At 27.8% G+C, this 24,183-nt stretch overlaps 1 protein-coding gene across 2 annotated transcripts in view; it reads right to left on the reverse strand.

Moving 5' to 3' along the window:
• Positions 1–503: 503 nt before the first annotated feature.
• Positions 504–24,183, reverse strand: part of LOC136076697 (uncharacterized) — a 39,121-nt gene continuing 15,441 nt past the window's right edge. Inside the window, exons 4-5 of one of the 2 annotated variants that reach the window (XM_065790055.1) lie at positions 11,614–11,661; positions 504–2,115 (exon numbers count right to left, since the gene is read on the reverse strand). In XM_065790055.1, the coding sequence (XP_065646127.1) occupies positions 1,733–2,115; positions 11,614–11,661 (431 nt within the window). In that variant the 3' untranslated portion in view covers positions 504–1,732. The remainder of the gene's footprint in view (positions 2,116–11,613; positions 11,662–24,183) is intronic. The other variant, XM_065790056.1, reaches the window with a different exon arrangement.

A 24,183-nucleotide genomic window follows, 5' to 3' on the forward strand; every position in this document is an offset into this window, starting at 1 on the left:
TATCCAGAAGCAGACTAAGTTACATAAATAAAGGGCTCAAAGGCTAGATTTTATTGCAATTGAACACCAATATGTGCCATTCTGGATCAAAAAAGTGACAATTTCTAAAGCAAAAGGAAGAGCTAATGATCATGCTCCAAGAAGCTTAGACTCAAATCAGTCCAGATAATACAAAAAAAATGAGTTGAATCAATGCAAAATCGACTTGCAGAAGTCTTAAAAGCTAAAGATAGTCTAACTCGATATTAAAAAGTCAAAAAGTTTAATTACTTGAAGAAATATTTAATACTCAAAATTTGTTTGGATACTTATTTAAAGGTAAAAAAATGCATAGTTTGAATGCATCGTTAAGTTTTTAGCACATAAAGTTAACTATTTTAATTTATTTAATTCTTTTAAGTTATTGAATTCTTGATTAAATTTGCATTTATAACAATCATAAATTTTTTATATCAACTTATTTTTCTTCTGAAATTACTTTTCAAAGTTTACTTTTAAAAAAAAAAAAATTTCATTCAGGTAATTATATCTCCTACTGTATAAGATGTGTGACACAGATGAATTTATTTATATTCTTAAACATACTAAATACAAAAGAATAGAGTCTATCATTTAGTGAAGTAAAGAAAAAACAGCTTTAAAAAAAACTTAATGTTTATAAACTTTTGATTTTAATAAACTTATACTTTTGATAAATAGATAAACTTTATCTAAAATGACTTATAATAATGCAACTAAGTAATAAGGACTTACCAAAAATAAAAAACAAAGATAAAGATTCTTCGCAAGTTTCTTTTAATGGATTCAGGTTAACAAGAAACTTTAATAAACTATTTTGATTTTTATTGGTTAAACCACAAATCATTGATAAACAACTCTTCAGCTTTTCATTGGTTATAATCTCTTCACTACTTAAACAATTATATGCATATACAGATGCACAAAACTCCATTATTGTCAAATGTGCAAATTGATAAAGATAACCTAGATTTGTTTCAATCCTTTCAATAAATCCAAAAAAATTTTCTTTATTTCTATCAAAGTTGTCAATGATAAAAGTTTGTATATCTTCTTTGGAAAAAATTACTCTATTTTCAATAAACAATTGATATGCAATTTTAACAAATGTTTAAAATATATATTCTATTGGAATTGTTTTCCATCAATTGATAAAATCAATTCATTGTTTTTGATGATGTGATTTTGCAAAAAAGTATAAAAAAAATATTTGCATACAAATCTGTCATTGTTAAAAAAGAACTTTTGCATAAATTTTTTGAATTACTAATAATCTTACACATGGAAGATAAATAAAATGGAACAGATGCCATGGACTTTGCAATTGCAGATTCCTTTAAAGTTGCTTTTCACAACATCTTTTTTTTCCTCTAAAACGCTATTTTCAATATAATTATATATTCCGCTTTCATTGAATCCCATAATTTGAATGTTTATCTTATCACAATGCTCTGTAGTTATACTTTGGTACTTATCAATTGCATAAACTCTACCAGCAACTACATATTTATATTTTTGAATTTCTGTTAAAGCATTTAACAATTGGATAGTTTTGACTCGAGCTGCAATTTATTAATTCATTTAAATATTTTAAACTCGTCTAACCCGTCAATTACAAAGAGTGCAGGATGAATACTAATATCAAAATCATTTATAACATCTTTGTAGAAAAAAGTTTACTAATTGATTAATGTTACCGATACTAGGACATAGATTAAGCCTCCTGCATTCCAAATAAAAAAACAAGTTTAAGATTTTCCCAAATTAGGCCATTTGACCAATCAAGCAAACATTTTCTAAGCAACCATGTTTTCCCAATACCAGCTATTCCAGATATTAATGTTACAGATCTTTCTTTCATAAATATTTCACTATATGGAATTGGTTTATATCGCAATTGCTTTTCAAGAAATTCTTTTCGTTCAACACTAAATACAGCATCTGTTTGAGTATTAACTGCATCAACGATACATAGATCAACAAATTTATGCATTAAATCAACATTTGCAGGAAATTTTAAGGGTGGTTGAACTTCACATATTTTCCCATAGTTTATAAGATAAAAACTTTTGAGTGCTGTGCATATCTCTGATATATCTAAATACAATAACTCATCATCATAATCATCAAATCATCATCATCATTATCATCATCATCATCATCATCATCATCAACTTTAACACTACCATCATCATCATCATCATCATCATCATCATCATCATCATCATCATCATCATCATCATCATCATCATCATCATCATCATCATCATCATCATCATCATCATTGTCATCATCATCATCATCATCATTGTCATCATCATCATCATCATCATCATCATCATCAAATATAAAAGATTACAAGTCATTATCATGGTTAAATATGAAGACCTTTCAATATTTTAATTAACTAATTAAAGAAAAAGTTTAAAAATACTTTGTACATATTTTTTATTGAAAATATATGCACCAGATTAATCTGCCAAAAAGTTGTTCTTTTATATTTATAATAACCTAGACAGCCAAGTCGAAACAAAAATTGAATAAAAAAAAAAGTTTGTTTTCTATTAAAAAAACAGACTTAAATTTTAAATATTTCATTATATGTCTAAAAAACTGGAGATTTGGTAATACTAAACCATATATCATTTTGAGTGCATTTTATTATATTTAATTTTAGTTTAGCAATTACCAAGTTTTGTAATAATAATAATAATAATTTTAATAATAATAATAATAATTTGTAAATATAATAGTAATAAATTTGTACCAAGTTTTACTTATTTTTTTTGGATTTATGAACAAGAAATGTCTAATTTTTTTTCTAATTTACAGAACTAAAATAACTTGTGAACAGTCACTGTCAAGCCAACCCAAGACACTTCTTGTAGAGGAATGTTATTATCCTTACTAATGCCTTTATATTTTTTTTATAAAATTCTTAACTAGATGACATAGCACGAAAAACAAGTAGACCATACCATTAAGCTGATGTTTTCAGCTGAGCGGTATGGTCTTTTGTTGTCAACTGATTATTCATGCTATATCATCTAGTTAAAAAACTATTATAAAAAATTAATTCAGTTTTCCATTTTTTTTCACTTTCATTTTTTTCCAATAAGGGTAAATTTATGTCGCTAGATCAATATATGCATGATAGGGCGAACCCTATGTTACATGCTCAAGAACAAGATTTTTTGTAGTTTGTAATTTAAAGGTGATAAACGTTCATAATAAGGTAAATCAGTTAGAACATTTCCACATTAAAAGTAATGCATGTTTTTATAATTATTTAAATACTAATAGCTTATACCCATTCTCAAAATAGCCTGTGTCAAGGAACAAATCTCTTATGCCAAATCTATTTTTTTAATAATTCATTATACTGGCCTAAATAAAAGCAATTTTTATAAAAGATTTATATTAACCACTGCATATTATTAGTAGTAAATATAACTTATTCACAATTATTACAAATTGGTAATTTATGGGTCAACCATAAATTAAACAATGCAATTTTTAACTTTTACCACCACTTCCCTTGTCACAACATTGTAACTCCATAGTAACAAGTCCCAATCAAGTAAATATAAAAAAAAAAAAACTAACCTATCTCCTTCTCTTACCCCCCCCCCATTAACCCATCTCCTTCCCCCCAGAGTGTTATGTAATTTATAGACAACCCCTTAACCACTATACATTATAAGGAGAGAGTGGTCTAAACAGGTTTCATGTCATTGACACAATTTAAAATCGAACCGACAACAAAAACTGAATTAGTATAATCTGAAAAATATTTTGAGGCTTAAAATATAAATTTTTTTTTTTTATAAATTCATTTTTAGTGTATTTGAAATATTTTACAATTTGTTATAATTTTTTGTTTACTAAAAATTTTATATTGAAATGACATATATTAAACTGAATTATATCTTAAATAAGAATAACAAATGCAGAAACAGGTCAAGTCAGGTTCAGGATCATCATGATCACACTGCTACTGGTACTATGTAACCAAGTACTACCTGTTACATGCCCTGCTGTCTTTTAGGGTTTATTTATTAAAGCAAAGGTTAAGAGAAATATACTCTATCTTAAAAATTTCCCTGTCTTGGAGCAAAAACTAGAGATAGTGTCTCAATAAAAATACTCATTCTGGGGAGGTGTTAACTGCATCCAGCTAATATTTCCCTGCCTTGGGATTTTTGGTTGAGTAAAGGCTAGAGATGGTCTCAATAAAAATACTTATAAGGTGCAGATCCAGCTACGTACCTGCATCCAGTTACTGTCTTGTAGAAGGCAGCCTAGGCAAAGACTATTAGGGTAACTAGAATGATTCTATCGATGAGACTTGAACCCCTTCTTTATCTATTAGGTTGGCTTGGATGTAAACATGTGTTACATTGTTTTCCCTCTTTGATAGTGACTCTTCCTGTTAACTCTTAATGAAGATACAGCTCTAAAACTCAGTTTAATGGTTCTGAGGCTGGCTGGTAGTGAGGTTTCCTGAACTTTGTGATAGCTCTCAGAGAGGCTGATTCCATCTACAGCTGTAAAATATCAGAGTATTAATAGTGCCATGTTGTGCATGGATAGTGTCTCTGTTAATGCTTTTAGCGTGCATTAACGAGGCCACATAAGGAGAGCTAAGTCACAACTTTGACTTAATTAGCAGGACTGACACAACTGCTCAATGCTCTTGCTCTATCTATGAATGAGTCAAGTTACCTTTGTCTGTCTATGAATGACTCAAATTCTCTTTAAACTTAAATTATGCCTAAAGTAAACCAAAATATTAATCATAAAAAATCATCCTCACCACCTTACTGTTTCAATACAACTTTCACAAATAATCTTGGTCTTCAAAGTAACTTTCCATCAGTCAAATCATTCCTCTTACAAAATTCGCCAGACTTGTTTGGTTTTGGTGAGATTAATTTAAATTTAGCTTTTCTTCTTCGGATTTCAGCATTGATGGGTACAATCCTTTGATTTGCAAAGACTCCAATAGTTGCATGCTTGAGTCAGGAATATACTTACCTACCAATTCACCAATTCAATTATCGAACCTCTGATCATTCATTTATTTGCTTCCACTTAGCACCTCTTCACTCTAACACCTTTTTCTTGGTTCTTTAACGCTCTCCAACTTTTCAAGACTTTTTTATGATTATAGCTTTTAGATGTAATTTCTTACATCTAAATTCTTCATACTTTAATGCTGATCACACTAAGTGGCATGGCAACTCTAACACCACTAACAACCTTGCTGGCACAACAGCCCATAACTTCTGCATTTCTCAATCTCTTACTCAGATAGTTAACTTTGTGACTCTTTTTCCAGAAAACCCTAATTACTTACCTTCACTCCTTGATTTCTATCTTTTCTCTAACCCTAGCTTGTATTCAGTGCCTCCATTTTTGATTTTCAAAATCTACAATAATTTCTTAAGTACCTAAGAAAAGTCATATTGTTATCAGCATTTAATAATAAAATTCTTATTGACCAAAATGAAAAATCATATATTATTCTGGATTACAACAAATATATTAGGTGGAAAAGGAAAAATCCAATCAACTTTAAATTGAGATTTCTATAAAACTACAAATGCTTTTTATTTTTTTAATTATACGTTACTTCCTTATCTATAATTGTGTTGATAAACTTTAGTTTACAAATCCATGATTTGCAAAATGTTTGGAAATAAATTGAGATGCATAAAAAAGTTGTTTTTGACGTGCTTAAAAAGTTGTAAAAGGCGGATTTTCCAAAACTTCCTCGTTAACAATTTTACTGAGAGAACTATACTGAGGTAAATCTGTCAATGATTACTTTAAATAAGTATTGGACGAAAAAAGGATCCAAATAAAAATTTGCATCTTTGTATGGCAAGCAATTTGTGGCTGTGGTATATAGTCCTCTTATTTTGTCACTAAGAATGCCTTGACTGCAGATCTCTAAATCAAAGAATCCCCCTAAAAAAGACTTATGAAAAACACAAATGCCAATATCTTTTTGGGCTGATCTTGCTGCTTCACACTATTCTAAAAAAGTTCTACAGTGTTGCAAGGATAATAATGTGAAAAATGTTCCTAAAGATGCAAATTATCCTAATCATTGTGAAGAGCGTGAAGAGCGCAAGATTGTGCAAGATTAAAGATTTTTGAGCAATAGTTAAAGGAGTTGTTTGTAAGACAGGTGGAGTAACAAAATATAAAAAGGACTCAGAAAAAGTGGAATATTCCACCAATAAGGTGTAAAAAGAAAAAGATCTGCGAAATGATGGCATTAACCTGCTATAGAATTCAATCTCTTGCTAAACATCTAAACAGCCCATCAAGCCCCCTAAAATTAAGTAAAAACTCTAATTGATGTAAATACATTTAATGTTAACAAATTTGAAACAAAATCGCAAATGGAGGAAGTTTTTGTTTAACAGTGAAAAGTGTAAAAAAAAAATTTTATGAAGAAAAATAAATCAAAAAACATTTTGGTAATAAAAGTAATGCGTAATATAGGCTTTAATATTGTATGTAGTAGTGTATGTATAATATTTTATGAAAAAAAAGAAAACAAAAAATTTTTTATTAATTTTATACATTGTTTATGCCATGTATTTATGTATATAAAAAATGCTGAATGTATTTTTTTGTTTACATTTTTCTCTGTCAATTTAGTTGTTGTTTCTTTTTCTATATCTTGATATTTACTTTTGTTTAACTCATCTATGTAATGTGTAATATAGACTTTAATATTGTATGTAGTAGTACGTATATATTTTTTTAATTTAAGTTTGCCTTTATTTTGCTTTTTTATATTTTTCTGCGAATATTTTCTTCTCTCACTCTATCCTTCTGAACTTATGTGATTAAAATTTTTGTTTTCTCTTAAACTTTTTTCTCACTCATCATTATGTCATTTCTTTTTTTCATTTTTCTGAGCTTTACTCCTTTTTATTTTTATTCTGATTCCAACTTTTTTAATACTAATGTTCCTATTACTTCTTTTTTTTTTACTTGTATTGTAGTTTACTTTATCATTTCCTTGTTTTAATATTTTTTAATTTTATTTGTTTATTTTATAAAGGTGTCACTCCATTGACTAGTTTTTTACTATATGAGTGACACCGAACCAAACTTTGTAAATTATAATTAAATTTGCAATTTTTGATTTTGAGGTTAAATAAATGGACAAAAAAAAAAAAAAAAAAAAGGTATAAATAATAACAACAAATATAATTTAGTTATTAATAATAGCATGGTATATGTTCAAGAGTGTCTCAACATTAACATATTGGCAAACTTTGGCCAACATGCGATTAGATCTACTTAGTTTCATTGCTAAGTCTTTACAGTGGAATAAAAAGGAAAGATTTAAATCAATTTTTATACCTAGATAATTGAGTTAACAGGTTCAATTTTTTTACTAAATTTTTTACTAAAGTTCAATCTATTGATTTTTGTTTTATTTTATTTAAAGATAATGAGTTCAGTTTTATTAGAGTTTAGAAAAAGTTTGTTGGAGCGAAGCCACTGAACTAGATTGGCAAGATCATGGTTTATGTGTTGGTTTATTTTTTTAACAGATTTATTAATTAGCATTAGATTAGTATCATCAGCAAAGTGATAAATAGTAGTAAACTTGATGGATGTATGAAGATCATTTATATAAAGAAGGAAAAGCAGTGGTCCCAATACTAAACCCTGAGGAACAGCATTTGAACATTTTACAAGGGTAGATTTTGAGTCATTGATAGAAACAAATTAGTTCTTTTGTTTGAATATGTAGTAAACCATTTAAGGGGTATGCCTCTGATCACATAATATTCTAATTTTTTGAATTAAATTGAATGATCTACTGTATCAAACTTTCTGTAAATTGACAAATTCAGCCATTTCAATGAGAGTATGAGTAGTTGAGTGACAAATACACCACAAGCAAAATGTTTATCATTGATTGCTTTTCTAATCAATTCAGCAATTTCAATGAGAGTATGAGTTGTTGAGTGATTGGCACGAAATCCATACTGATGGGTGTAAAAGCATTTAAGTGTTAAGCATTTTTAAAGAAAAGCATAAAGCCTATTAACCATCACCTTCTCAAAGAGTTTAACTATATTAGAAAGCAGGGAGATGGGTCGGTAATTGGTGAAATCTAGTTGAGAGCCTTTTTGAAATATCGGAGTGACTTTTAGCAACTTTCAAAATATCTGGGAAAATACCACCTTTTTTGAGTTATTTATAACAGTACAGAGCGGTTTTGAAATAATGTAAAGGAATATAAGTACGCTATTAGGACCAATACTTTCAGTTTTGAGTATGTTGTAATGAGACCAGATATTTCATTTTCAGTTATAGGATTAATAAAAAAGGATTTAGCATTTGGAATGTTATTCACTAAATACATGTTTAGATATTCACTAAATACATGTTTAGGGGGTATGGCTTTACTAAGTAGTTTGTTATGTAAAGTGCTAAAAAAATTATCAAATAAATTAGACACAGCAGTGTGATTGGTGATAAGATTTTTGTATAATTTAAGTTTAAAAAATGTATTGTGTGTAGAAGGTCTAATATTAATGATTTCTTTTATTCCCTTCCAGGTGCTTTTAAAATTGTTCCGATTCTTATTAAAATATGTAATAAAGTATGTTTTTTTGCTAAATTTTAATAAACTGGAAATTTTGTTTCTATAAAATTTAAATTTTGCAAGTAATTTGTTTTTCTTATAAAAATTGTTGATTTTATAAACTTTTAACAAACTTTGTTTTGAAACGAAATTTAAGTATCCCATACATAATCCAAGGTTTTGATTTCAGTTTCAACTTGTTGGTTGGTTTGTATTTTGTGATGTTAGTCTAAGATTTCATCAAATGTTTTTAAAATGAAATTCATGGATTTATTAACATCATCATCTTTTTTTAATGGAGAGTTCCCAGTTGATATCAGAAATTTCTACAATAAATATACTTTTATTAAATTTTTTGAAGCATTGTCTGAAAGTTTTTACTTTTTTGGAGTGGTTGGGTTTGCCAGGAATGCAAAAAAAATTGTGCCATGTGGTCTGAAATTGAAATTGTAAGCTTACCAAAGAATTGATCAGCTGAGTGAAAGTTCGTGAATATGTTATCAATGTTATTGATGTAGCTGTTATGTGTGATGGTAAAATTACAGAAGGACTTAGTGATTAAGATGTTAAAGATATGTAGAAACAAGGTTAGATTTACTGTGACTTAATAGATCCATATTAAAATCACCCATTAGAAAGATTTTTTTTTTTCATTACTTAACTTTTCAAGTAGAGGAGTTAAGTGAGAAGAAGTTAATTCATGTTGATTCATTGAGGGATAACAATAAATGCAGCCAATTATTATATTTGATTTGCAAGGTTTTGCAATTTCAACAAAAAATGACTCTAAATATTTAGAAGAGTAAATCATAAGTTCAATGCGAACTATGTAGTTTAAATTTGAGTGTAAGTGTAAAAGTGTACCACCTTTTTTTAAGCCTCAGTAGGACAATGATCAATATTAAACCTGTTTATGTATATATCAATTATATTTGTATCGTTTATATATAAAGTAGATTCTGTAATACCTATTGCTAAGGGAAAATTATTAAGAGTGCTGATTAGACTATAGAGTTTGTCAATGTGGAATGGCAGAGAAGCGATATTAAGATGAATATATATTTCTGAATTAGGAAGCAAAGTTTTATTGAGATCAATAATGTCATAGTATTTACAATTAACAGAACTGAGAAATTTATCTAGATTTTTGAACAATGTTGACTTGAGCTCCAAGTTGGAAATTGAGCTAAAGGCCATCTTAGTTAAACAGCTATGGCAATACAAATCTGATGATTCATTCAAAAGAAGATTATAAGAGTGTGCATCAATATGGTTACATATTGCATGAACTCATGAGTTAAAAAGACCACATTAGATTGCTCTTTGATTATCAGTTATTTTTTTATGAAATGTGTTGGAGAGAGATTTAAATGATATAATCTTTAGAAAAAATATATATATGTTTATGTACATACTGTATCAACTAATTAATATTATATTAATATTAAAAATATTTGTAATAAATAAAATAAATAGATATCAAAAAAGGACTGAAAATATATATATATTAACTATAAATAAATAACTATAGATAAATAATATAATGCAAGAAAACAAACAATAATGTAATGACTGAAAAATAATAACTAATGAATTATTGTAATCATGATTCCAAATTAGATCGTAAAGAAAAAAAAAAAATTATAAAAAAAAAAACAATCTTGTAGCTCTACCAATGGTCTTTCTTCTTTCTTTTTTAATTCATCTTATCTTTGCTTTCTTTTTATTCTTCTATTTTCTTTTTTCTTTTTTTCTTTAAGTTTATGAAGTGTTCTAATTTTTTTTTTTTTAAATTTGAAGTTTTTTTTTATTTATATATATATATATTTTTCCTTTGTGAATGATCTTTTGTGCAACTGTTTGTTTCAAGTTGATTTATATGAACGTTGATGAATTATTTGTGCGTATAAAATAAATAATATTTTTGTAAATAGTTTTGTTTTTTCTATATTCTTTATCTTCACTTTTCTCTTTTACTGTTATAAAAATGCATCCGCCATTTGTAAAGACATTGGGGTAAATGAAAAGCATTTATGGTTTTAGAGAAATCTCAACTTAAAGTTGACTGGATTTTTCTGTGTCTGTGATTAAAGGTGGAGTTGACACATTATACCAAGTTGTCAGATGCTACTCCAAATTTTTTATATATATATATATATATATATATATAAGAACTGTATTTTTTTCAGTAGAACAAAATTAATTTCAATATACCTTAATGATGGAATATAGACTATAATGATTTTAATGTTTAACAAATTTTTGTTACAAATTTATCTTTTCACTTAAATTTAAAAACATCTTTTTAGGCGGAAAAAAGTTATTATTAAAGTGAAAACAGAAGAAATTTTTATAGCTAAAGCTATTATGCTTTAGAAAACAAAATTTTTTATTTTTGATACAATTTTCTCTAAAAGCTATAGCTTCTAAACACAAACTAAAGAAACTCAAACAAGGCCTCTGCATAGTTAGATGAATTGAGCATGATACTTCCAATGACACAGTGAGGTCTTGGTCATAATTTTTTACTTTTAAACAGATTTTAAAATTATTAAAACAACTAATTTTTTTTTTAAATATCATGCTTATAAGTAAAACCAAAATAAGGTATCACTTGATAAATGAATATAAAAAATTTGTGTTGTTCCATCAAGTAATTCTTAAGAGATTTTTTAAAAGTTTTGAAGCAAGCAATGATAATAAGCATTGATAATCAATGATCGTTTACATGAGCAACTGACAAAGTAAACAAAACTAATGATTGTAACATTATCAAAGCAATCTGAGCTAACACGATGCTAAATTTAATGTACAGTATTCTTTTACAAAGTAATAAAAATCATATTATCAATAACCACTGAAATATCCTAAATCATCTGAAATATCCATCGCCATTTATAACATAATTTTAAGGCAAGCAAAGCATACTTATTCCTGATTGTTAATGTTAAATAAAACATATGAATTACCTTTCTTAGCAGAAAACTTTGTAGAGTTTACAGGTGAATTCGAAGTTTCTAAACAATATGTAAAAAAATTTGTATATATTTATTAAAAAGAACATGAAAAAAATAATGACATTGATTTATACTATTTTTTTACCGCAATTTAATTAAATATTTAAATTTGAATAATTAAATATTTTAATGTAATTAAAGTCACAATAACAACAAATCACTGAAATAAAATCACCATTTCTATTGTACTATTAAAACAAACAAAACTGAAACTCAATTCTGGAGAAACAAACTCTGACATAAAAATAGGGGATTTTTATGTCGGAGTGTGTTGTCTTCAGGCTCTTGATTAAGCAAAGGTTAGAGATGGTGTCTTGATAAAAAAAACTTATCTTGGGCAGATGTTAAGTGCATCCAGCTAAAAATCCCCTACCTAGAGGCTCTTTGTTAAGTAAAGACTAAAGAGAGTGTCAGGATAAAGTTATATATATTGGGCAGATGTTGACTTTTTCAATTTCCTTAATGGAAATTGAAAAGTCAAAACTAGAAAATGACATTGGTGTTTGTATATCAAGTGATTTGAAATGGGCTAAACAAGTAAAATATGCAGCCAGTAAAGCAAATAGTATGCTCTCACTACTAAATAATACATTCAAGTACAAGGATAAAGATCTAATAAAAACACTGTACTGTACGTATGTTAGACCAAATTTAGAGCTTTCAATTCAAGTATGGAGTTCGTATTATACAAAAGATGTTAATGAACTAGAAAAAGTTCAACGAAGAGCAACCAAAATGATAGCGGAACTAAGGCATCTTGAGTACAGAAAAAGATTAGAAATTATGGATATGACGACTTTAGAGACTCGGCGGCTAAGAGGTGACTTGATCCAGCAATTCAAGATATTTAAAAGTTTTGAAAAGATTGATATTAAACAAAATCAAGCAACGAACTCTATTTACTCATCAGGTCCAGCATCTAATATTAGAGGAGCTAAACATCGATTGAAAACTGAATTGGTTAAAAATTGTATGAAAAGACAATATTTTTTCAGCAATAGAGTCGTTTATGAATGGAATAGTCTACCAGCAGAAGTTGTTCAATCAGTTACACTTAACAGCTTTAAATCAAACTTGCAATCAGTAAATTTAAAAGCAATAGCAAACAAGACGAAAATCAAGAAAGCTTATTATTAACGCTTTTTTATTTAAAACTGAACAATAATTAATATATACCAGCTGTCATAGATATCGCTTTATCTTATCAGCATTAACTATTATTATTATTATAAAGTTTTATTTAAATATAAAATTAAAAAAAAATTTATAATTGATAAATGACAAATTTTAATTAGAATAGGTGAATGCAAATTTTTTAACATTTGTTTCTGAATATTAACAATTATAATTGTAATAGTATATATATTAATAAAATATATGTTTTTATATATAATATAAATTTTTAAATATTATTATTAATAATTATAATAGTAATGGTAACTAAAGTTAAAACAATAAAAAATACTTTTACATTTTAACTTCTGTCAGATTGCAAATTTTGTTTAAAGAAATTTAATGACTCAATTTTAATAAAATTTTATTAGATAATTTTTAGGTTAACAAATAATTGAAAAACTATGGTTGCATGCTACTTTTAATAATAAATCAGGCAGGCTAGTAGTTTCTCACTTAAAGGGTACAATTTTATCAATCTAGACCCTAATGTTTCTAAAGAGTTTTTTATGTTACAAATAGGGCTTCATATAACAGTTTTTTATTTCAAAAAATTGTGTATTCTACATCTTAACTTAACTTGTTAATTATAGAAAAAAATTAACTAAAATTCTTGAAATAACTTGTTATTATAACATTAGTGATAACATAATTACTTGTTTTTTATAACATTATACTAGTATTACTATTATTTTTTTGAATAAGTAAACTCTATAAGCCACTTGAAAAGTCACTGAAATTCTTCGGAGGACAACAGAATTAAACATAGTAACAGAAGGCAACATAAGGCAACATATTAACAAAAAGAAATTACAAAAAGAATTAACCATATTAACCATAATAAGAAGTAAGTAGAAACAACAAACTTTAAGAAACTTCTTAGTACAAAAGATTCTTAAAGATGTTTTCCTATAAAATGGACTTTTCATTGCACACATTAGTTACCATCACATTATATAACTTTTGGTCACATTACTTCACTCTTAGGTCACTTCTTTTTTGCCAAAAGAGATTTTAGATTTAAGCACATAGTATACAAGCGCTGATCCGATGCGGATTATAGAGCAACTGAATAAACATGGACATTTGTGTTCAGAATGGTCATAATATTTTTAATGCTGTAACCATATCCAGCGTGTGAGCCTAATGTATGTTTTGTGTATCTTTTAAATTATCTTTTAAAGCTATAGCTTCAAAGCATAAACTCAAAAAATTCTAACAACATTCTCTGCACAGATAAACAAACTGAGGAAGGTACTACCAAGAATATTTGGGTCAATTCATGTCTAATCAATCCAAAAAAACATTTTCAGAACCATGACATCTCGGATAAACAAACTGAGGAGTCAATTTATGTCTAATCAATCCAAAAAAAAAATTTTCAGAACCATGACATCTCAGATTTTGATGATTTTTGGAATACAAGCTTAAATTAGTTAAAGAAAACTTGACTAAAAATTTAATGTCTGACTCCTTAAAGTTTCAGAGATATCAATACTCAGTCCCAATCTCCTTTTTGATTGTTTTTATTAGTGCCATTTATTTATAAGGCTAATTTTATAACAAAACTAGCTTTAACTTAGGAAATACTTGCTTAAATATTGCTAAAAATTTGTACCAATCTATTTTTTAGTAAGAGAGAGAAACTAAAAATGATGACTAAAACACTAAAAAATTTAAAGCTTCTTAATAAAAATTCAATTTCAAAATAGTGTAATACTTTTTTAACGCCACCTCCAAAAAAAAGTTTATTTTGAGATACCTAAAAGATATGATTCTGAAATTTTTTCCTAATGTTTTTTATTAACAAACATAATACAAAAGAACTGCATAGTTTTTCTTTTTTAAATCTAATTTACTTGCATTGAAAAATCCTTGCAGTTTTTTTGTAACACGGAATTTGTTATATATAGAAACAAAAGAAAAAATTTCAAAATCATACCATTTAGGCATTAGGTCTTGAGACATACATCTTAATATGCCTAAATGATATGATTTTGATCTTAAGACATACATCTTAAGGTGCCTAAATGGAGCATCAGAAAACTTATTAAAAGTGTTACACCATTTTGAAATTGAAGTTTTATATAGAAGCTTTAATTTTTTTAGTGTTTTAGCCATCATTTTTGTGTTCCTCTCCCTAAAAAATAGTTACAGGTTTTCAACACTATTGAGCAAGTATTTTTTAAGTTAAAGCTAATTGAGTTATGCAATCAGCTTAAAAAATTAATGGCGTAGAAAAAAATGATCAAAAAAGAGATTGGGACTGAGTATCTCTGATTTTGTTATTTATTTTTTCATTATGAATCAAAGATTCATAATGATAAAAGTTGAATTTTTAAGATTTTAAATTGCGTCTTTTGGTTAAAAACTATTGCTGATTTAACAACATTTCGATTGACCATGGAAACTTATTAGATTTACTTAATAAGATATTTTTAATTTATTAGGTCAAATTTAGACAAGATTAATAATATAATCTTTTATAAATTTGACATATGTTGTGATAATTTGTTGTAATAAATTTCTAAGTTCTTTGTATAAATTTGTATAAATAATAATAATAAAAATAAATTTAATAATAAATATAAATTTGATGTTTTAAATAAAAAATATCTTAATACAGTTATTAGGTAAAAATGATCAAAATTATTATTATAAAAAATTTGAAAAAACTCATGTTTGGATTGGATTTATTAAATAATAAATTATTCCCTCATCCCCACTAGATCTAGGGTTAGTGGGTATGGTAATGTTTTTGTATATTTTTATTCCTAAGCTCTACAAAAAATATTTATCATGAATTGTTTAAAAAAAAATCCACATCTAAACCTAGTATAAGCAAATGAAAGTTAACATGGCCCCAAAAAACCCGCACCTATCTCCATGTATCTGTGGTAAACATCAAAAAACCTGCACCTATCTCCATGTATCTGTGGTAAACATCAAAAAACCCGCACTTATCTCCATGTATCTGTGGTAAACATTAAAAAACCCGCACCTATCTCCATGTATCTATAATAACCATGGTAAACATCAAAAACTACTCTAATTTCTACTCTATATTTTCATAAACACATTCAAAATTATATTTAAATAAAAACTTACATAATCAACTATATTTTTAAACTATTTACTAAATATAAAATAACTATGGTATTGGTAACGTTAATTTTTTACTGAAGCCCAAAAGATTAGTAACAAATATATGTTACTATTTTGATAACTTTATTTTTAAATGTATACTATGCGACTGAGACTTTTGCAGAATTAATTTAAACTAATAAAAAAAATTAAATTTTTTATATACTAATTCACTTCCAACAAGGCTGAAAGCCTTTTTTGAGGTCAGAAATATTGAGATGCAGAAAGAATTCTTTCAAATATTCAGGTTTCCAAAACATATTCAGTCCAATAGTATCTATTTGAAACTATGTATTTATACCACAAAAATTATGTTTGATAATTTTTTTTACGGTTTATGAAATCAGATATGAGTTCAAAAATAAAGCACAAAGCTACATTCAAAGAGTCTGTTGAATATTTGATTTCTATTATCAAAAATGTTATGCTTCATGGTAAACCTGTGATTGCACAATGAGGCAGAAGGGATGATTGCAATGGAAGTCTTGAAATGATGGTTTTATAAAAGCAGATATAAGCTTAAAGGCGTTATTAGTTTACTGAGTTTATGCTGGAAACAAAGATATAGAACACCATTTAAAAAATTCAGGAATGAAAGTAAATAGTGCATTTTAAACAAATTATAACAAAATAATTAAAGTAATTAAAAGTATTTTTCAGGGAAAGCTGATCAAACGAACTTTCTCATTTGTGAGCTGATCAAATGATTTCATTTGTGAGCTGATCAAATGATTTCATTTGTGAGCTGATCAAATGATTTCATTTGTGAGTTGATCAAATGATTTCATTTGTGAGCTGATCAAATGATCTCATTTGTGAGTTGATCAAATGATTTCATTTGTGAGCTGATCAAATGAATTTTCTCATTTGTGAGCTGATCAAATGAATTTTCTTATTTGTGAGCGTGAAAATTGTCTACAAACAGAAATTAATTTTTAAACTTTAAGGAAACTAATGATCTAAGTGGCAAAGTGATTGGTGATAAAAAAAAAGTGATATTGGTTGAAAAAGAAAATCGCGACCATTATTACTTAATTGGTCAAGATTATAAGGACACATCAACTATGCTTGAAGATAACATTGTTGAACTTGAAAAAATAAAAATATTTTGTTTCATATTTTTAAACAGTTGATTGGATTTTTTTTTTAGTTTTAAAACATATTTTTAAAAACTTGTGAATTTTAATTTTTTCTTCAGTACTTGAAATTCCAAAAACTTTTACTGACAAATCTAAGCAATACCTTTCTCAAATATTTGTTTTAAACAACAGCAATGATTAACCAAAATTACTAAAAGGGTTTTATCCATTACTAAAAACAAGGCCACAATTTTATTTTTAAGTATAAAATTTGTTTTTTTAAAAGGTTTTGAGAGGATTTAGAAGTCTGTGTGTTTAAGTAGGCCATGATTAAAACAAATTTTGCTTTAATATCCAGGGCAAAATAAGTTTGTTTGATGCCAAAAAAATCCAAAAACAGTCTTTTTAAATTAAAAAAATATCCTGTAAGTATTTTTCTGAAAAGTTAAGGGTAAAAATGTCTTTAGCTATATTGAGGAATAAATGCTCATAGCCCTCCTCCTACACTATCTCTGTTGATACATTTTCGGTATTCACCCCCTCCCCCTTTTCCACCAAAAAATCCCGCATCCTTCACTTAGAATTGATAGGTTTAAACCTATTATTATATAAAAGCAAAGCAAGGCAGATGTCTTTTGGCAGCAATTAGTACTGATGCACTACTTCAAAAAGAAAATAGATTTGTACATTTAAAATGGCATCAAAACCATCCTAAAAGATGTAAATCCTTGAAACTACACTAAGCAGTGCGTAATCGAGAGTTACTGGGTACTTGTAAATGGAATTTTATTGAAAAGCTTTAAATTAGCAAATAATGATGAAGAACTTAAGCAAAAATGGACAGCAAAATCAAAAAAAGTTACTAAAGCAAAATCCTGGCAATTATGGCACCTACTCTCAAAAAAATTTAACTAGTTTCTAAGTATCTTTTAAAATATGTACCAAATTGTCATGATAAAAACTTTCAATAAAAATCTAAAAAATCAGTTTAATATAGCTTTAATTTTTTGAATGTGAAATAAATTATATCAAAACTTCTTAAAATGTTTTAATATTAGCTAAAACACTTGAATGAAATAAATGACATCAAAACATCTTAAGAAATGCTTTTATATTAGAGAAACTTTTTTTAAAACAATTTAGTGATAATGGTTTTTTTTTAAAGTATAATTGGCAGTTGTATATATCATTTTAATTTATAATATATAAATTGTTTATGAGTGCATTTTTTATAATAATCGTTATTAAAAAACAAAAAATTGTTTTGTTTTTAGAAACGATGACATTCTGCAACAACGAAAGTCTCTTTAACAAAATTTTAATATAATAATAATAATAATAATTAAAATTAATACATTTGAAAAGATAAACAAAACTTCATTGAAAAAAAAAAGACAAATGCTTTAGAAAGCGGTTACAATTAAATAAATTTGATCTTAAATGGTTTTATATTATCAAAACAGTTATTAATGAAGTAACAAAACACTTCTAATGAATTTTTATAATTAGCATTAATAAACTTTTTTTTACTAATATAAATATGCATTTTTTATGATAAATCTTTTGAAACATATTAAAAAAAAAAAGAAAAAAAGTACAATGTTAAAGCAAAAAATGAAATGGTTGTTTAATAAGTAAATTAAATACACAAAGCATTTTAGTTTCTTGAGTTTTGTTTTAGTTGGGTTATATATTTTTTTGTGTGTGCTTTTGCTTTGGTTAAATTTTTTTTTTTTTTTCTCATTCATTAAGATTTTCTTTTCTTTTTTAGATTCAGGTCAGGATATCGAAGTCAGGTCAGGTTATCCTGCTACTGGTAACATGTAACCCAGTACAATCTGCTTCATGTCCTGCTGCCTTGTAGGAAACGCCTTTCTAGGCAAAGGCTAGGAGATGCCAAATCCGACTTAAAACACCGCCTGCCTTGGGGCTCTTGGTTGAGTAAAGGCTAGAGATGGTGTCTCAACAAAAATACTTATCTTGGGTAGATAAATGCATCCGGCTACCGTCTTGCAGAAGGCCTCCTAGGCAAAGACTTAAGGGATAAACAGATTCTATCTGTTGACCAATTGCCTGGCTATTAAACAGTGTTCTGAGTACTATCTATGCTTTGAGCCAAGTTCTTCAATCAAATTTAAAAATGAATAATGTACCAAAAACTATAAAAAACAAAAAACCATCATCATCACCAAGTTCTCTAAACTGATTCATTTCTCCCAGATATCTAAAATCAATAACGTTATTATTTCTTGCTCAAAGAAACATAATCTTAATTGCATCTTGTCTAGCCACAGATATTGATATATATATATATATATATATATATATATATATATATATATATATATATATATATATATATATATATATATATATATATATATATATATATATATATATATAAATATATATATATATCCCATTTGTCGAGAAACTAGGTTTGAATCCACAGACTATTCTTTCATGTGCTTTCATTTAGCACCACTTCACTCTATTGCCTTTCTCTTTGTTCTATATTGCTCTCCTTCATCTCAAGACAGGACTCTTTTTAATGTTATTTCTGATCATATTGACCAAGCCCTCTCTCTTTATCCATCAGCTAATATAGTTGTTGTCGGTGACTTTAATGCTCACCAATCCGAATGGCTTGGCTCAAGTGTCAGTGATTCTGCAAGCATTAAAGCCCACAACTTTTGCCATTCTCAATCCCTAACTCAAATAGTCAACTTTCCAACTCGTTTTCCAGACAACCCGAATCATTTACCTTCTCTACTCAACTTATGTCTTGTTTCTGATCCTAGTCAGTGTTCAGTTTCTCCACATTCACCCCTTAGGTGCTTCTGATCACAGTTTGATCTCTCTAAAATTATTATCTCATTCTTCTTCATTGCCTAAATCCTCCTAATATCGTACCTCTTAAAACCAAAGTAAAGCTGAGTGGGATTCTTTCCATGATTTTCTTCATGATGGCCCTAGGGTGGAAATCTTTTGTCTTCCTGTCGACAAATGTGCTTCTTACATAACTTCGTGGATTCAGGCTGGCATGGAATTTCTTGTTCCCTCTCGACAATTCCTGGTCAAGCCTCACTCTCCTCCATGGTTTTCCTCACACTGTGCAGCTGCGATTGCCAATCAAAATCGTTACTTTCACATTTATCAGCAAAACAATTCTACAGAAAACAGACTGTTTATTACTGCTAGAAACCATTGTAAAAAGGTTTTGACTAACGCCAAAGCCCGCTATTCTCAGGTCATGAAATCTCGTATCTCATCTCAAAAATTAGGCTCTAATGACTTCTGGAGAATCTTTAATAGTATTAATAATAAGGACAAATCTTTAATTCCACCTCTTTTGAATGGTTCAGACTTTGTCACCACACCTAAAGACAAAGCTGAATTGTTTGATAAAACCTTTTCATCAATATCGTCTCTTGATTCCACTAGTTGCATTCTACCTGATATTGCCAACAAACAAGTTATCCATTGTTTAACATTCATATCACTCCAGCTTCTGCATCTAAAGTGATTTCCTGCCTAGATTCTTCTACAGCTTGTGGCCCGGACAAGATACCTGTTATTGTCTTGCAGAATTGTTCTCCGGAGCTATCGTCTATACTCTCAAAACTATATAACAAGTGTTTATCAAAGTCTAGTTTTCAAGCCTGCTGGAAAGAGACATCTGTTATCCCTACCTTCAAAAATTCTGGAGAGCGATGCGATTTGATTCATTTAACTACCGTCCCACTAGCCTTCTTCCTATCATAAGCAAGATTTTTGAATCTTTAATTAACAAACACTTAATTTCTCATCTTGAATCTAATAACTTACTTTCTGACCATCAATATGGATTTCGATCTTTTCAATCTACAGCTGATTTGCTAACAGTAATAGCTGATAGGTTTTATTTAGGTTTGATAACAGTAATAACTGATAGGTTTAGGCATTAGATAAAGGTGGAGAGGTTAAGACCATCACTCTTGACATTTCAAAAGGTTTTGATAAAGTTTGGCATGCTGGTCTTCTCCATAAGCTTTCTTCTTATGGTATATCTGGCAACACCTTAAAGATTATCGAATCCTTCCTTTCCAATCGTAGTATAAAAGTTGCCCTCAATGGACAGCACTCTTCTTCTTATTCTGTAACTTCAGGGGTTCCTCAAGGTTCTATCCTTGGCCCTATACCTTTTTTAATTTACATTAACAATCTTCCAGATATTCTCACATCTATGGTGACATTGTTTGCTGATGATACTACTATTTATTCTTGTCGTGATAAGAAACCAACACTCTCTTATTGCTTGGAGGGCATTTGAGCTTGAAAAGGATCTCACTTCTGCTATAGCATGGGGCTCACAGTGGCTGGTGAACTTCAATACAGATAAAACTCAATTTTTTTCAGCCAATTGTTATCGTCATAATTTAGATCTTCCTATATTTATGAACGGTGATGTACTCGATGAGTCATCTACTCTTCATCTTCTAAGATCAGGGTTGTATGGTTTTAACCAAATGGTTTAAACCATGGTTTTTATTCAATTAAAAAAATTTTTATTCAATTAAAAAAATGTTGGTTTAAACCAAATTAATGTTTTTAAAAAAGATTTGAACTTACAACAGAAAACTAAAACAGGGTTATTTTAACAAATATAACAAATAAAATAATCTTCAATATAGATATTTTTTTTAAATTCATGATTTTTGTTTCTGTTTTTTCATAGAATAGAGTCCTCAGTGTTCTTATAGAACAGAGCAGTAATAAATTAGTAACAACACTTATTTATCTGTTTTCTTCCACAGGCTTTTTCTCCTTCATTAGGTTTATCAAGAAGCATTGCTTCCTGATGATACTATTTCATCAGGAAGTTTTCTTAACAATATATATATGTATATATATATGTGATTGTGTGTGTATATATATATATATATATATATATATATATATATATATATATATATATATATATATATATATATATATATTTAAATGTTTAGCAAAACTATAAGTAGTTCTAACATAATTTATTGATACCACAAAAAATGTCTCAAAAAACTGGGCACAAATGTGATATGATTTGGTTAAAATATACACGAGTGACTGTTCCAGAAAGAAAGGGGTGTAGAGCAGTTTGTAATGCTCTACACCCAAGAAATGAAAGGTCAAATTCAAAGGATGCATGAACACATAAAAAAGTTCAAGCAATCACAACCCCATGAAATTATGGAGTCAATGGAAGATCAACAACTTCTTGAAGGTAGTTAAATTACTGCATTGCCATTTTAAATTTTAAACTTTCCCTAAATTGTAAACATATATATTTAAATTATCACGTATAGACATATTAACTTAGAATAATTCAATAAACTGCAATTTCATTTTAAAGGTAACTCACCATCAACATCACAACAACAAATGAAAAGGTCTCAGCCCAATTCAACATCAGCTGATAAATATTTGAAAATTGATAAGTTTTTCACACAAACAAGCCTCAAAGAGAAAGATTTATTTGATCTTGGTAGATCAAATAAAGCAACTTGGTAAATTTATATACAGTACAAACTCTAGCTTCAGAACAGTTGAACACAAAGAATTTTATATATAAAAAATAAAAAATTTATCAATATGCTTTATCCAGGATACACACTACCTAATAGAACTCAAATTGGAGGAGAAATATTAGATAGGGTTTACGCAGAAGAAATTGAAAAATGTAATGTATTGAATGGGAAAATTGTAGCCATGTCTTTAGATGGCTGGAGTAATGAACATAATGAACCTATAGTTTGTATCTCTGTAATTACAGATAAAATTAACATTTTAGTAGAAACAATCAACACTTCTGGTCATTCACATACTGGTGAATATCTTACACAATTAGCAAGAGAAGCAATAGATTCTGTAAGATGTAAATTTGGATGCACAGTAAAAGCTTTGTGACTGACAATGCAGCTAATATGAAATCAATGAGACAAGTATGGTCATCTGAAAGAGATATTATCATAACTTATGGGGGTGCTGCTCATATGCTGAATCTTTTAGCAAATGATCTTAACATTGAAAATGTGAGCAAATGTTACACAAATAATAAAATATATAAGAAATAATCATAAAGCTGGAGCAATTTATAAATTAAATGGAGGAACAAAATTGCCACTTCCTACTGAAACTCGCTGGAATTCTGTATGTGATTCACTTGAAAAATATGTCAACAACTAGAGCATCATTTTCACAATGTTTGAAAAAAAATAAAGACTTAGATCCCATGATTGGTAAAAAAGTAAGTGATATACAGATAAAGCGAAGCACAGAAGATTTATTAAAAATATTAAAACCAATTGCAGTAGCTCTAGATAAGTTGCAAAGAGATCAAACAAAAATAAGTGACACTTGAAATTTTTAAAGATTTGATAAACAGTTTATCATTTTTAACAAACGAAAAAAAAAAAATTGAATCTAGATACCTTCAGACTATCAGTGATGCTCATTTCCTGGCAAACACAAGAGATCCTAGATATTTTGGATGTAATCTTTCTGAAAATGAAAATGAAGCTGCCATGAGTTTCGCAGATAAAGAGTTAAAGAATTTGTTACCAGTAATATTCAAATTAAAAGCCAAATCTGCTCCATTCAATAAAAGCTATTTGTATAGTGAATCTGTTTTAAAAAATGTATCACCAATAGAATGATGGAAATCTCTAAAAATTGTGGATTGTAACATAATGGATATTGAAGGTTTATTAAATGCACCAGTTTCTAGTGCTGGAATAGAAAGAATTTTTTCAACTTTTGCCCTTGTTCATTCTAAGTTAAGAAACCAATTGGGGGTAGAAAAAGCAGCAAAGCTTGTATTTATATATAGAATATGAAACAATGATGTATTGAATAATTTTGATGAAATATTACAGTAATATTGATAAAAAATATAGTTTACTCAAATAAAATGCGTTATACTTTTTTTTAATTTAAAAGGATAACTAAATACAGCATTATTTAATAAAAACCTAATTTTAACCAAAAAAACCATGGTTTTTTTGGTTTTTTTAAAAAAACCTATGGTTTTTGGTTTTTTTTCAAAAAAACCGGTTTTTTTGCAACCCTGTCTAGGATTAACCCTTACTTGTAATCTTTC

This window comes from Hydra vulgaris, chromosome 02 (assembly GCF_038396675.1).
Source record: "Hydra vulgaris chromosome 02, alternate assembly HydraT2T_AEP".
Classification (NCBI taxonomy): Eukaryota; Metazoa; Cnidaria; class Hydrozoa; order Anthoathecata; family Hydridae; genus Hydra; species Hydra vulgaris.